Below are 15,008 nucleotides of genomic sequence, written 5' to 3'. Positions count from 1 at the left end.
TACGGTCTTGGCGTGCATCCGTGCGTCGCTGCGGTCCGGTCCCAGGTCGACGGGCACGTGCACCTTCCGCCGACCACTGGCGACAACATCGATGTACTGTGGAGACCTCACGCCCCACGTGTTGAGCAATTCGGCTGTACGTCCACCCGGCCTCCCGCATGCCCACTATACGCCCTCGCTCAAAGTCCGTCAACTGCACAGACGGTTCACGTCCACGCTGTCGCGGCATGCTACCAGTGTTAAAGACTGTGATGGAGCTCCGTATACCACGGCAAACTGGCTGACACTGACGGCGGCGGTGCACAAATGCTGCGCAGCTAGCGCCATTCGACGGCCAACACCGCGGTTCCTGGTGTGTCCGCTGTGCCGTGCGTGTGATCATTGCTTGTACAGCCCTCTCGCAGTGTCCGGAGCAAGTATGGTGGGTCTGACACACCGGTCTCAATGTGTTCTTTTTTCCATTTCCAGGAGTGTATTTATGAAATTACAATGAATTCACTTCGCTTAGCTGCATAAAGGCGTTGATATACGTCAACGGGGACAGTCAAAAATGTGTGCCCCGACCGAGACTCAAACCCGGGATCTCCTGCTTACATGGAAAGACGCTCTATCCATTTTTTTAAATTCATTTTGTTCGATATTGGTCGTAGCGTTTTGGTCTGGGCGGACGTCACAAGACATTAGTTCAAGTTGATAGTTGATTCTTTGACTCAGTTTTTTTTATTACAGTGTGTGTGCAGCCATCTGACCGAACTCTCTGAGCGACCGTGCCGGCGTCCATCTGAGCCACCGAGGATAGTGCGACTGCAGGGACTTATCTCCGACACGCCACCCGTGAGACCGACATTCCCAACTTATTGTCCCGCACTATATTCATACTGCCCCTGCCCATTATACTCATTACTCGCGGCTTTTTGCCGATTACCGTAAGAGTTCGGGCAGTGTTTGTGCATACGCACACACACACACACACACATGAGATATCTGTTCTTTCGGACGTAGGAACCGTTACCATCTTCATATACATTATATTTATCACCTATGTTATCGGCACTATAAACATCCTGCCACTCTTGTTCCCTGACAAAGTTTCAAAAACTCTTTATTGCTGTTGGATTAACTTTCTTGTACAGTTTGTAATTACATATGACATTTGTTTGAGTAGAAAAGACTTTGTGTTAAAATTTGTGCATCATGGTCAGAAAGGCCATTCACGCTTTTACTAACAGAATGCCCATCTAGTAATGAAGAATGAATAAAAATATTGTCTATGGCTGTGCTACTGTTCCCCTGCACCCTAGTTGGAAAAAACACAATCTGCATCAGATCATTTGAATTTAGATCTACCAACACCCTTTTTCTTGTTCCATCATACACAAAATTTATATTGAAGTCACCACATAAAACTAATTTCTGGTACTTGCTACAAAGTGAATCAAGGGCCCTCTCTAGTTTGATTAGAAATGCTCTGAAGTTAGAGTTAAGGGACCTATAAATAACAACAATTAGATGTTTAGTTTCAGTAAATTCAACTGCCCCTGCACAACATTCAAATATCTTTCCAGTGCAGTCTATGGACTCAAAAGGAATACTGTTTTTTTTTTTTTTTTTTTTTACGTACATAGCCACTCCCCCACCCCGCAAGGAACTCCTTGAAAAACAGCCAGCTGGTCTGTGTGTAATTCTCATTACATTCAACACAGAATTGTCGAAGAAAAAGAATGCGGTGCATCACTTTCTGGGCAACCAACGTACGTTTTGTGACGCGAAAGCTTTTACGTTTCTGGTGATTTATAGCAAGCTTCCAGTCTTTAGCACTTTCAAATCTTGTCAAAATCGACGTGAATATTTAAGCAACTTTTACAGATAGTAATTCGTGGCATATAACTGCAGTAGATGACCTGTGCAGTTCGTGATGTATATTAATCACCTGAAACTAAATATTTGAGATTTTTTTGCCTTGATAGATGAGCAAAAAGGAATTTGTGTCGAACAGTACGAAGAAATGCTGGGCAAATTTCACGAAGGCAACTGAAGGCTTGTTTCTGATGTTGTTGGCAAATAAATTCAGGATCATTTCTGTTTAGAAAATATGCGTCGGTAAAAAATGTGAATCTTCCTCGTGAGCACCTAGTAACGAAACTGAAGCAGCCAAGAAGTGTCAAACGAGAAATGGTGGCGACTTCCTTCTCTAGAAGCGGTCATATTGCAGCTGTACTTCCGGAGAAGCAAAGGACTGTCATTCACTGCTTATGTCAGTGATACACAACAGTATGCCTACGAAAAGTTCTCGGACAGAAGGGAATCATTCTGCATTATAACAGTGCGCCTGCAGACTCGGTCACTCCTATGGATTTGTTCATGAAGTACACAGGTGTTCAACACGTGACTCATCCTCCCTACGCTCATGATCGTGGCTTTGTTCCATGTGATCATTTCCGGTTCGCCACAAGGAAAAATTCCATGAACTGAAAACGATTCACCATCCATGGAATAATCTGAAAATGCTACGTAAGCAAGCTTTCGGGACTTGACGAAAATTAATCAAAAAACTATCTCCAGATCTGGTTTACAACAATTGAATAGCGCATAGAGCTACATTGCGAGAGCTTAGAGATAAAAAAGAATAATCAAAGCAGTTTTATATTTTCTATTGTTTTGCGTTAAGTCGCTCAGATCTTTCATAGTGACTCTTCTGTGCAATAACTTAATAACACGCTAAGCATGAGAGAAAATAGAAATTCACTTTCCGGAAGCGGAATGGGTGAGACACCCGATTCGTGTTCGAAAAGCGCGGGATAAGAATCATGTCTGGCAAACCTGATTTAAATTTGGCTTTATTTCCCCAAATCACGTCACGTGGTGTGGACTTTTAACACACCCACGGCTGTTTCTTACCCATTTCTGTGAAGAAATGGGTAAGAAACAGTCGTGGGTGTGTTTGCTAGTAAGCCTATTTCATCTTCAACGACCTAATCTTAGATGTAAAGTTCAAGCTCCAGTGTTTCTTCTTACCGCATTAACATACTGATAAGATCTCGTTTCAGCATGGTATTTCTCCAACCTGAGTAACGTATGTCTTACTTGTAGTATGTGGATGATACCAGAGTAGTCTCATTTTGAAAATGAGCGAAATGTGGGTCCTAATTATTGGTTTCGTGCATTACAATAAAAAACTCATTAATCGAGTTAAACAATGTGCTCCTCACTTCTAGCCTAGCATAAATCGCAGAATTGGACTCTTATGTTATCAGAAATAAGTACATTGGGCTCATATTTTGCATGCTGGAGGTACACAGCCCAACAGACAAGTAACTTAAGTTACTATTGCTTTACTCTGGACCTTTGTCTACAGCCTCTCGAACTGCTCTACAAGCAGCCCAGCAGTCTTCCCCATCACTCTTCCCTAGTTGTGTCTGACCCACGCACTCTTGTATACGCTTCCAAGCAGATTATTTCTATTCAACCTTTTTTGCGTCAGAAATATTTATCAAGCAGCAAGGAATTTATGTTGTCTAGAATGTTTCTGTCGCCTATTCAACTGTGGTGTCATTTTGTAACTCTTCGACCAGTAGCATAAATGTGCATTTCGCCATTTTATTTGTATCCGCGACTTCTTAAATGTATTCTTAAAGACAGTATTTTAATTAACTGACGATAAATTCTATTGTAGAACTAAGTGGAAGATTTTCATTTTTGCAATGGCAATATCTAGTGTCGAATCGACACACGAGACACGCTCGAATGGCGTAGTACGTAGACTGCTGTCCGCGGAAGACAGGTACTCATGTTTTAATTGCGACCGAGTAACATTGTTTTAGCTTGTCATATATAGTAAATAGAAAAATATTTTATTTAAACGTCGTTTTCGTCTATGATGATACTATGACCGACCAATGTGTTCTGTCTGAAGCTATTGCATAACAATTTGTGATTAGGACAAAGTTAAAAGCTGAAGTTGGAGCTAGATATTATTTTTATTTCTAAATACTACGAAAATAATTATGAAACAGTAATTTTTCTTTGCTGGTTGAAGATAATCGATGGCATATTATTACAAAACACCGATTTTGTTGAGACTTCCATTGTCAGTTGTTTATTGCATGTATCACTGTTTTTTAAGTCGGTTATCGAATTCAGTGTAGTGTAAAAGATTTAGTACTATTATGGGTACAATATAGTCTATTCAACAATCAGATCTGTAACGTAGTTGAATATAATTCTTTCGGATTTCTTGCGGCGTTCAGTGTAAATAAAAACAGTTACCGTTGATGTCTTCCCCTGGCGTTATCGTCAAAGGGCGACTGTTGTTGTCGATGCAGTATGTAATTACACAGCGAAAATCAGAAGTAGGACAGAGATATGAAGAATAATCATTTGACATATACTTTGCTTGAGACGCGAGTATGCTATAACGCCCGCGTCGAAGTGCCGACGCTAAATGAAATGCAGCCAACCGTATGAAACCAATAATCGAAGCGTGCCGCGACGCAGAGACGAAAATAACATGGCGTTAAAACATAACTGGAATGATATACGTATTGCGTAGCTCTGATGGAACTTTCAGACTCATTTTACGAAGCTTTAAGTTCAATTTCAGGTAATTTAAAACATTACAAATGAACCATAAGTAATCAAATTGTGTAGATGTTATCGACTACTGTCATTCGTGTGCAGATACTCTTTGACAGATTTGTCATAACGATGGTCCTCTACAGCGCTTTATTAACGAATAGTGTTGCGATATTGTTTTTGTTACAACAATTTTGTTTGTAATGCACATGATGATGTCATTCGCTTGATAATATTAGGAAGAATCATAAGCGCTTAAACACTTTGATTTTTTTATGCATTTCATCCAAGGTAACAGCGCATTCGATGAACTACAGAATAGTACCGACTCTACTGTAAGTGCTTTAGTAAAGTACGTATATAGGCATGAATACTTGTTGTAGGCGAAAAATAACTTTCATTATTTTTCTATTTTTTTTCAGATATTGGATGTAAGCAATGAGACTGTACAGGACAGCCCTCACCGTCATACTCAAAGGCACAAGTGCTGCGGGAACTACTTGTGTCATAGATAATAACCATGCCAACGTAAGTAGGGCCTAATATATATTTTTTTAGATTTACAGAATGCAAACGAACCGACTTTGTTTTTTCTTCTGGTTGTATACAACTGCCGTATTGGTTTTCTGCACCCTGGATATGCTAATGAAGACCCTGTGGCTTGCAAACTACGATTTTACATAATTATCAGTTTATCGTTAGATCAGCGTCTGTAACTTACCACATGGTGGTAATTATTATTTTTTAGCATTGCAGCTATGTGGTAGTACAGTGACAGCCCCATCTCTACAGTTTCATGTGATACAACAGTGCTAGTTTTAAATGCATGCTTGACTCTTTAAAAGTACATATATGCATATTCGGTTAAAGTGGACCCATAAAATCTTGGTTGTGGTGACAGATTGATCTGTAGCACTGCCTGAGGTTTAGGTTAGGTTGTAAAGTGTGACAGTTTGGTTGCGAGTTGGTGAAGTCAATGAATGTCAAAGCCAAATAACTACATTGTTGTTTGAGCATTTACTAAATTTGCTAACTGGAAACTGGTTCAGTTATAAGAGGTTATTTGGTAATTTCTATTGTAGACCTCAACATGAACGCGCTCCAATCCCCTGCCCACGCCGCCCCCCCTCCCCTCCCCCCTCACACACATATATATTATATCCAATCCACACAAGTGATTCTGTTTCCCCTCTCAAAGAGCAGCTCTCCTTCAGCCTGACATAATTATTATTCACTTGGTATCATTAGTTCTCACTCCTCCTCTCTTCATCCAACACCACATAAAATGAAATTTACTTCCATTCTGCTATCTTTTCTGTGTACTGCATCATGTCATAAGACATTATCACAATTTCCAGATTGTTTATTAAATGTATACGGAATAAGGTACACAGGAGCCTCTTTTCAGCCTTGTTTGCCTTTCACTGCATACTGTTTTTTCGAATTTATCGAGATTCCAATGTCTTTCATTTATTGATTTACACCATTAAATTCCAATGAACATTGTTAATAGATTGATGACTGCATTACCTATGGACTTGTTACTTGTTTGACATAATATATTTCTGATACAAGAAGCAACTGTGTGAGTTATATTGGTAGGTAGATAAGTACTAATGCATTTGTTTCTGTTTTTCAGAAATTTCTTCTTTCTGCACCAAATTCAGCATTGCTCTTGAGTTTTCAGAGGAGCTATACAACTAATGAACTTTCAAAAAATCTACAGCTGACAAGTAATGATGAAGTAAAAATTGACAAATCTTTTGGGTTCAAAATTGTTTCCAAGCCTACAAACAAACCACTGGTAGTTTTGCTACCTTGGTTGTTAGCACAACAGAAACATATCATGAAATATGGAAGATTTTACTTGGACCAAGGGTTTGATGTGCTAAAAGTGTCTCTGACACCATGGCAGCTGCTGTGGCCAACTAAAGGCAGCCAGGTAAGTGGAGATGGTCTTCCATTTTATAGAATATCTCACAGAATAGAGAGAAAATGAAGAATAGTATCATGTTGTGATTTGTATAATAAAATTCAACAAAATCTGTCTTTAAGGAGATAATGTACAGCATTATTGTAGCCATCCAGTCCAAACTTATTCTTGTTGTTCATGACTGGGAAATTACTGATGGTTCATTTTATTGGTATGCCTTTTATTGTTGGCCATTCAGTAAATATTTTCAACTTCTTATTAAAAGAAATAACCCTGAAGAACAGTGATTGTCGTATTAATAGAGACACAAATAGCGATATGAAATACTAAGGCTGAAATTTTCTGCATTGAAACCCCTTCCTAAGAGTTAAAAAGAGACAAAGAAAGAGTACTGTAAAAATAACAATTTAAAACACAGAACAAATATAACTAAAATAAATAACTAGATAAATGCTTAAATATATTAATTAGGTGTGTTGAAAATATTCTGACAGCACACTGTGTACACCTTATTTTCCAAAAGTGGTATTTCAAATATCACCTTTATTACACGCGGATGTATGTAGCCCAAAAGCATCTTTAATCTTTTTTGTAACGTAAGTTTTCATTTTTCAGAATGAATTAACAGTGAAGGGTAATTTGCAAAATTGCGAATTATTACAAAATTCGACTATACAGTTTTCAAGAATGTTAATTACATATCATCTTTTACATGAGAAACATTTTTATGTATCATTCTATTGAAGATATCCAAACCTAATGTGCCAAATTACATTTTAGGGACAAGAAAATACATATTGCATAATTTTTACTCTCCTCTATACACCCACCAAGTTTCATCGAAATCGATTATTGACACTTGGGAATGTTCCCTTGTAAGTGTGTTCGGCACTCAAAACTATTTGGTTACTTAATATTCTCATCAGACAAAACTTTTACAGGACAGCTGTAATGTAAAGACATTATGATAAGTAAGACAAACAGTTCTGGATGCACCTCGTATGTAATATCAGTCGTATGTTCTGTCCTCCAAACTAATACTGAACCGATACATCTCTCTGGTGGAGAGGATTCTAGTTCAGTTTGTGAAGATAATGCAATTTGAAGCAGATACCTGAATTATGCTTGAGAGCCCATACTTTTAGTATGAACTTTGCCCAGTCTCATTTATAAAGGTCAGTTTCTATAAACTTTTCTATGATGATTCCTTCAAACAATCCATTGCCTGTTTCTTTACCAGATTTCGAAACAGGGGTCACTTCTGGATAGAAAGGATTGACCTAGAAAGAATATATGGATTGAGTCTTTAGTAAAGGGTGGCAGTCACAAAGAGTAGACAAGAAAGCTACACGTCTACTTTCGCAATCAGTGTTTTGTGTCCTCTCATCTATGCTACTCCTATGACTGGCCACGAGCACCCACAGTAATTTTTCAGGGAGGGCAAAGCTCATCTAAAATTGGCATTTTTTAATATAAATAATTTGGTCAGTTTCAGTATGTGTCATGCAATAAGGATTACCTATGTGACACAAAAAACTTATTACATTCCAGAGAATTGGTGGTTATCTACTCACTTCTGTATTTGTAATGATAATTCTGCAGTGAATATAAATTCTGTACTCCAGATCCCAGGGTGGAGCTATTATAAAATCGTTTAAGTCAGTGGTAATGAAAAGGTAGAAAAAAGGGGGGGGGGGGGGGGTTATGTACATGGAATTAGACATTGAAGATTCACTGTTCCATAAAAGCAGCTACATCTGGAAAGAAGTTTCCTTTTATTGGTGGCTTGCCTCACAATAGAGCTGTCTTACAAATAGCAATAGAGGAGTGAACTGCTTAAGAATTGTTTAAAAAATAAATATGTATCAATTTTCAAGTCATATTCTAAAATTTGAGGAACTTCTGAGGACAAATATCACATAGAAAACTTAAGGTTGGATAGATAAGGAGACCTATAATCTGGATTTTGCAAAAAAAGTGTTCTGTATATCATTTTTGTTAGTGTCTAGCCTTGGCTTGAAATCTTTTAGTTCTGAGGAAGTATTCTTTCTTGCATGTGGTGTACAGGTCTTGCCCATGTAGTAGAAAAAGTATATTGGCAAGGGTGTACCAGTGTACTTATGGCCATGAAAGAGATCCTTGTTGAGGAATATGGCAGTTATATGGGAAATGTAGTGAAAACTGGAGCTCCATAACAAGTTTGCAACAGCAGTGATAATTTTAGCACTCTAGCCTTTCCACCCATTCTTGCTCATTACTGCTCCATTTTCTCCTAGAATATTAGCTATTAAAATGTATATTATCTCTTATTCAGATATTTTTTATGATTTCAGCTAATTGCAGAAGATCTCCTGCAGTTCCTCCATTTAAATAAATTTTACCAGCCTCTTCTTCTGCATGGCTTTTCCGTTGGTGGCTACTTATGGGGAGAAGCACTTGTTAAAATTAAGCAAGACATGGAGCTATACCAACCAGTTGTGGACAGAATTGCTGGCCATATCTGGGACAGTGCAGCTGACCTGACAGAAATGCCAGTAGGCTTCCCGAAAGCAGTTTTCCCAAAAAATTTAGTACTGCAAAATGCATTTGAGAAGTACATCAGGTATTTATATTATACATCAATGTGTTCAGTACTGTAGCAAAACATAGTTGTGCAAAGTTTAATTGTTAGTGCCTTCATTATACATGGCATTATTATTGTCCTTCATTGGTACTGATAGACAAATGTTTTACTGACGTAACATGTGTTAAGCCAGTAGTCATGTTGGGGCTTACTGACTATTTTGCTGGGGTGTTACACTTGACTGAATATTGGAACACTAGGAAAAGATGGGGATTGGAAAATACAAAGAAATGTAAAAAAAATTCTGAGATTTGTAAATGTTGAGCAACAACAGCATTGGCAGATTTGCAGCCTTACCTGGTTTCATTGTAGGAGGGATTATATAAAAGAAATGTTAAAGATGTCAGTAAATTACACTACTTTGAACATATTATAGCCTATTGTTGAATTTATTCCTCAAATGAATGAATAGTACATGGATGTGAACTTTAAAACTTTCCCGGTGTATAGATTGTTCCATAAAATTTTGGGCTGAATGATGGATATTGGTAACTTGATGCCACAACATTTTGGCAGTCTTCTGGCCATCTTAAGGCATATAATGGCGAAACTACACTGAGCCCCCATGTTTAAGCTGCATTGGTGCATGTGTGGCGTACCAGTTGTCACTAAGCATGCATTGACAGAGTACACACATATCTGCTACAAGTCTGTGCGCTGATGGGAGTGTCCTCTTCAATATCAGATCAATCATCTTTACATGGTAAAGTTTCAGTATGACACCAATAACACAGTGAAGATTTTCTGAAATAGGATTCCATGCGTTATCTGATTGGAAACCACCAACCCGATTGTTAAGGGACTTGGAATGTACTATTTCCACTGATTCATTGATAATGGCTTTGTAAAAGTTTGAAGTATATGTATTTCTTTGAGTGACCAGTAAGATTACAGCTTTATGTGATAAAAGTTATGTTGTTATTAAGGAGGTCAGTATGCTACTTGTATTCCACAACACATACCTGAGCAGTGTACTTCGTTTGTACTATACATAATTTTCCACACTCAGACAGAATCTTATGAACACCTGCTTTGTGCAGATTTGTGATGGAAGACAAAAGATCACTTTAACCTTACTTTTTCTAGCTACTCTTGCCTATTTTTGGAGAAATATTTTCAGTCTATGGTAGGTAGGCTGTCATTTTGAAGGACACACCTTCCTCCTTGTTGTGCTAATTGGATGTTTGTAGTGCTCTTTGTGTCTCTGAGATCAGTATCAACTTTCCAGCTACACAGCTTCAAGGTGTTTCAATTCCACTTGCAGGTTATTGCCATCTCAGATGGTATGGGCTCAGTGAATCATGGTGTTCAAAATGCCCATTGTTTGTGCTGGATGCTGGCAAGTAGTAGCCTGTAAATGCAGGTCTGTAGAGCAAGCTTTTGAAATATTGAATATCCAAGTATACCATCACTTTTATGTTACACCAAGATGTCTAAAAATGGAAATGTCATACTAAGATGTAAAAGTAGGAACAGAACTTCATTCTCAATCTCCATAGTAAATTTTATGTTTTATTTTATGGAATTTAGTGTTGAAGGAACTCTCAGAGACTGTCCAAATCACAAGGTCAAACTACAAAAGTGTCAGTATATCACCAAAATGCTGCTGGTTTTAAAACTTCAGAGTTGAGTGTCCACTCTCAGAATCTTCCACAAAAATGTTCTAGGGGAAATGACAGACGCTCCATGGCAACACTGTCACATAATAAAACATCATTTTATTAATATAGTCCTCCTGTGATATAAGTGAAACACCAATGGCATACTTGTCTTCTCCAAAACAGCAAGTCCAGTATCGCAGAACACTGTAATTCTACTGGTCATTCAATGAAATACAATGAAACAAAAATTTCCTGTAGGAAGATGGCTCCACACATAGAGGGCCAGCAATAAGAAATTGTGGAGAGGATAAGGTTAGCGTAAGCATTGCAGCAGAAAGTAGGCAGACAAAATCCACATTGTCAAACAGTGTTGCTGAAGAGAAAAACTAGGTTCATTTGCCTATGGTACGTATTTTACATTAGACGTAGGAGGAGAATAATATATTTAGTACAGATTTTGATCAGTTGTCTACGTGAGAGAAACTTTACTTCACATGTTGATGATGCTATGTGCTCCACAGCTACAGTCTGCGTCTTGTCACTAGCTAAGAACAGCTGATGCAACTTGGTGAAAACATAATGTACCACTGTATGCACACATGCATGCATCCCCCCCCCCCCTTCCACACACACACACTCTACATACAAAGAAAATGTTTCCATCGAAACTAGTTACAGTATTTGTCATTTTGTGTGATTTGGACTGAATTAAAAGTAAAACTGTAACACACAATTGCCTGATGGTTCCTGAATTGCAATTCATTGTAAGCATGCAAGCTCTGCACTTCTCCATGACAAAAAGTAGCAGACTGTGTAGATGAAAATGTGCAAAAGCTGACTTCCTTTTTGTATTTTTGTTCACAAATTTGTTATGGAGTGCCAGCGGTAACACAATGGTAACATTGGTTCCCATCTGATCACCGAAGTTAAGCACTGTTGGGCTGGACTAGCACTTGCGTGGGTGACCATCCAGTCTGCCGAGCACTGTTGGCAAGCTGGGTGCTCTCAGCCCTTGTGAGGCAAACTGAGGAGCTACTTGACCAATAAGCAGCAGCTCCGGTCTTATAAACTGACGTAAGGCCAGGGGAGAGGTGTGCTGACATGCCCCTCCATATCCACGCCCAGTGATGCCTGTGGACTGAGGATGACACAGTGGGCGGTGTTGTCGATTGGAACCATTGGGCCTTCATGGTTGTTTGAGTGGAGTTTGGTTTTTAAATTTCATATGGCATCATGTTCTTAGGTAGCTATTCTTAGAGGAAGAAAACATTTGTTACACAAAGGAAAATGTGTGGTGGCTGCTTGAGACCTCTGGAAGACATCTTATTAAGTAGTATGAAGATTCTTTTCAATGATAAATTGCAGCTTGAAAATGACAGTAACATTCCTCATTACAATAGTAGGAAGAGAGGTTCTTAACACTAATCATCAATCATCCATAATGCAGCACGGAAATGAGTGAGGTATTCAGCCACAAAAATCTTCGACAGCTTATCCTTTGAAGTGAAGAATCTAATGGCTAACAAAATTAACGTCAGACACAAACTGAAATAATTACATCTGCTTGACTATTCCAATTTCCTTTTTTTTATTTTTTTAAAGTGTGATTTCATAATGTGTGTGTGTGTGTGTGTGTGTGTGTGTGTGTGTGTGTGTGTGTGTAAGTGTAAGGGTGTATATGAATGTAGTTAGATGTAAACCATTGTGCATAAAAAAATTACTTTTAACAAAAGTTAATGCAAACAACTGCAGTATAAATGGTTAGTATGGTGTCAATTTTTTTGCTGACAAAGAGCATTATGAGTATGAACTTGTTCAATCCATTCTACATTGAGAGACCACATTTGCTATCCATGAAAAAAGCAAAGAATTTACTATCTTCTTCGAACAACTTGAGCAAATGGTGCCCGATAAGTACACTAAATCCACCAACATCTCAACAGGCAATCTTCCCTGTTATTTTAAGACAATTTCCAAGTTGTGCCTTGAAAATGACAGGGGATTGCCTGTTGAGATATCAGAGATTTTGACAAACACATCCGGTTGCATTCTTGCAGGTTATTATAGCATAGTAAAAGCTGGGAAAAGCTTAAAGTTCACAATCACCAAACTACCTAGCTGGTTGTCTTTGGGCAATATATCAAAACTTACTGTTCTGTCATTTATAACAAGTTAATATCTGCTTACTTCATAAAATACAATTTCCCAATCAACAAAGGCTAGGATGTTCTCATAAACTATTTAAGCAACTGATATTTTGACAAACAGGAACATTTTTTAAACCATAAGTCTTTAAAACCAAGGGCTAGTGTTACCTTACATTGTTTTATAGAGCCTGTCATAGTATTGTCATCACTGATATCTCTGTTGGTATCCAATCATCTGACTGTCTTGTATCCATATTCACCTTACTGTCAAAGTCTCCTTCCTGAAGCTTTTCAGTGTGCTGCACAGTCTACCCATACTGAAGTGGGGATATTTATTGCTTCATGCACAAGCGATTCAGCGTCCTCTGTCTTGAATGTTTTGTTGTTTTCTGCCACACAGATTTGGACACAGGTTAAAGCTATCAGATTATACTAGCAGTGGTATGGGGGTAAATGCAAAATTGTGTGCCACTGTCACTTGCAAGGAATTTAAGGTTGAAAATTTCAAAAGTGAAGCCATTATTTAAAAACGGCGACAAGTATAAGGTAAAAAACTATCACCCAATATCTCTCCTCCCAGCATTTTCAAAAATATTAGAAAAACTGATGAAGCACCAAATCAACAAATAGCTAAATGACCATAATTTACTAAACAGAAATCAGCATGGCTTCCAAGCAGGTAAAAATACTGAAACAGCAGTAATGTGCTACACTGAACAAATAATCAAAACTCTAGAAAAAGGTTATAGTGTAGTAGGAGTAAATTTAGACTTCTCCAAAGCTTTTGACACTGTGAACTAGGACATTCTTTTAGAAAAATTGGAAGCATTGGGTATACATGGGATAGGAAAAAAAAAGTTTGAATCATACCTAAAAAACAGAACACAGGTTGTAGGACTGACATCAATTTACTCCAACCACAAAATAAATTCAGTATCAGAGGCAAAAAATGTAGAAACAGGAGTACCACAAGGCAGCATCCTAGGGCCAATATCATTTCTTGTCTATATAAATGATTTTCAAACCTCAGATGATGCAGCCAAAGCAATATTATTTGCAGATGATACTAGTGTGATAATAAGTGCACCAAAGCAATTGCTACCAACAACTGCTGATGAAGTACTAAATTACATCCACTCTTGGTTCAATGCAAGCAGGTTGACATTGAATGTAAATAAAACAAATTATATGCAGTTTGGGAAAAGATGTCAAAATTTAATTTCGATCTGGTGTGGGATGACAAAGCCTTAGACAGAGTGACATCCACAAAATTGCTGGGGATTCATGTGGATGAAAACTTAAATTTTAATGACCATGTAATAAAACTTGCACAGAAACTTAATTCAGCCTGATTTGCCCTCAGAATTATTGCAAATGTTTGTACCTCAGAGGGTGCCAGAATGGCATATTTCGGCTATTTTCAATCTCTTGCCACATACGGAATAATATTTTGGGGTTCCACAACAGGGTGCCTAAAACAATTTTTTTTGTTGCAGAAGAGGGCCATCCGAATAAAAACTCACAGTCATCCATAGACACACTGCAAACCCATATTCAAAAAGCTTAGAATACTTACTATACCATCATTATACATATACAAATGTGTATTGTATGTCAGGACCCACATTGCAGATTTTCAGACAAATGCCGACTTTCATAACTACATTACCCGTAATAGCGCAGCACTCCATACTCACCGAACAAAAAGAACGAATACACAAAAGCATGTGAGCCATATTGGTGCAAAACTGTACAACGCACTGCCAGTCAACATCAGGCAGTTAGAAGATGATAACAAATTTAAAACAGAATTTAAAAAATTTCTAGTAGAACAATGTTTTTATTCTGTAAATGACTGTTGGTCAATTTTTTTTTCTGAAGATATTTATAAAGGCAAAATGGAAAATACTGTACCTGTACCTAATCATTCATTACATTTACATACTTAAAGGACAGCTGTTGTGTGGTGTAAATATATACTTAAGCAGTGTTGTGTATATAAGGACTTGCCGTTTAGGGAGGACAAAACTAAAGCCTTGTGAAAAACAGACTGTTGTTGTTGTTGTTGTTGTTGTTGTTGTTGTTGTTGTGGTCTTCAGTCCTGAGACTGGTTTGATGCAGCTCTCCATGCT

The 15,008-nt window shown here is 38.0% G+C and overlaps 1 protein-coding gene across 6 annotated transcripts in view; it reads left to right on the top strand.

The window, feature by feature from the left end:
* LOC126281451 (uncharacterized) overlaps nt 1-15,008 on the top strand; it is a 183,618-nt gene that overhangs the window by 154,926 nt on the left and 13,684 nt on the right. For 3 of the 6 annotated variants that reach the window (XM_049980426.1, XM_049980425.1, XM_049980431.1), the window contains 3 exons: nt 4,995-5,100; nt 6,212-6,514; nt 8,839-9,107. In XM_049980426.1, the coding sequence (XP_049836383.1) occupies nt 5,011-5,100; nt 6,212-6,514; nt 8,839-9,107 (662 nt within the window). In that variant the 5' untranslated portion in view covers nt 4,995-5,010. Of the gene's footprint in view, nt 1-4,053; nt 4,908-4,994; nt 5,101-6,211; nt 6,515-8,838; nt 9,108-15,008 lie in introns of those variants that run through there. The other 3 variants (XM_049980428.1, XM_049980429.1, XM_049980427.1) reach the window with 3 other exon arrangements.

The sequence above is a fragment of the Schistocerca gregaria genome, chromosome 7 (assembly GCF_023897955.1).
Source record: "Schistocerca gregaria isolate iqSchGreg1 chromosome 7, iqSchGreg1.2, whole genome shotgun sequence".
Taxonomy (NCBI): domain Eukaryota; kingdom Metazoa; phylum Arthropoda; class Insecta; order Orthoptera; family Acrididae; genus Schistocerca; species Schistocerca gregaria.
Note: the sequence above shows the minus strand (reverse complement) of the source record. Positions and strands in the feature narration are given on the sequence as shown.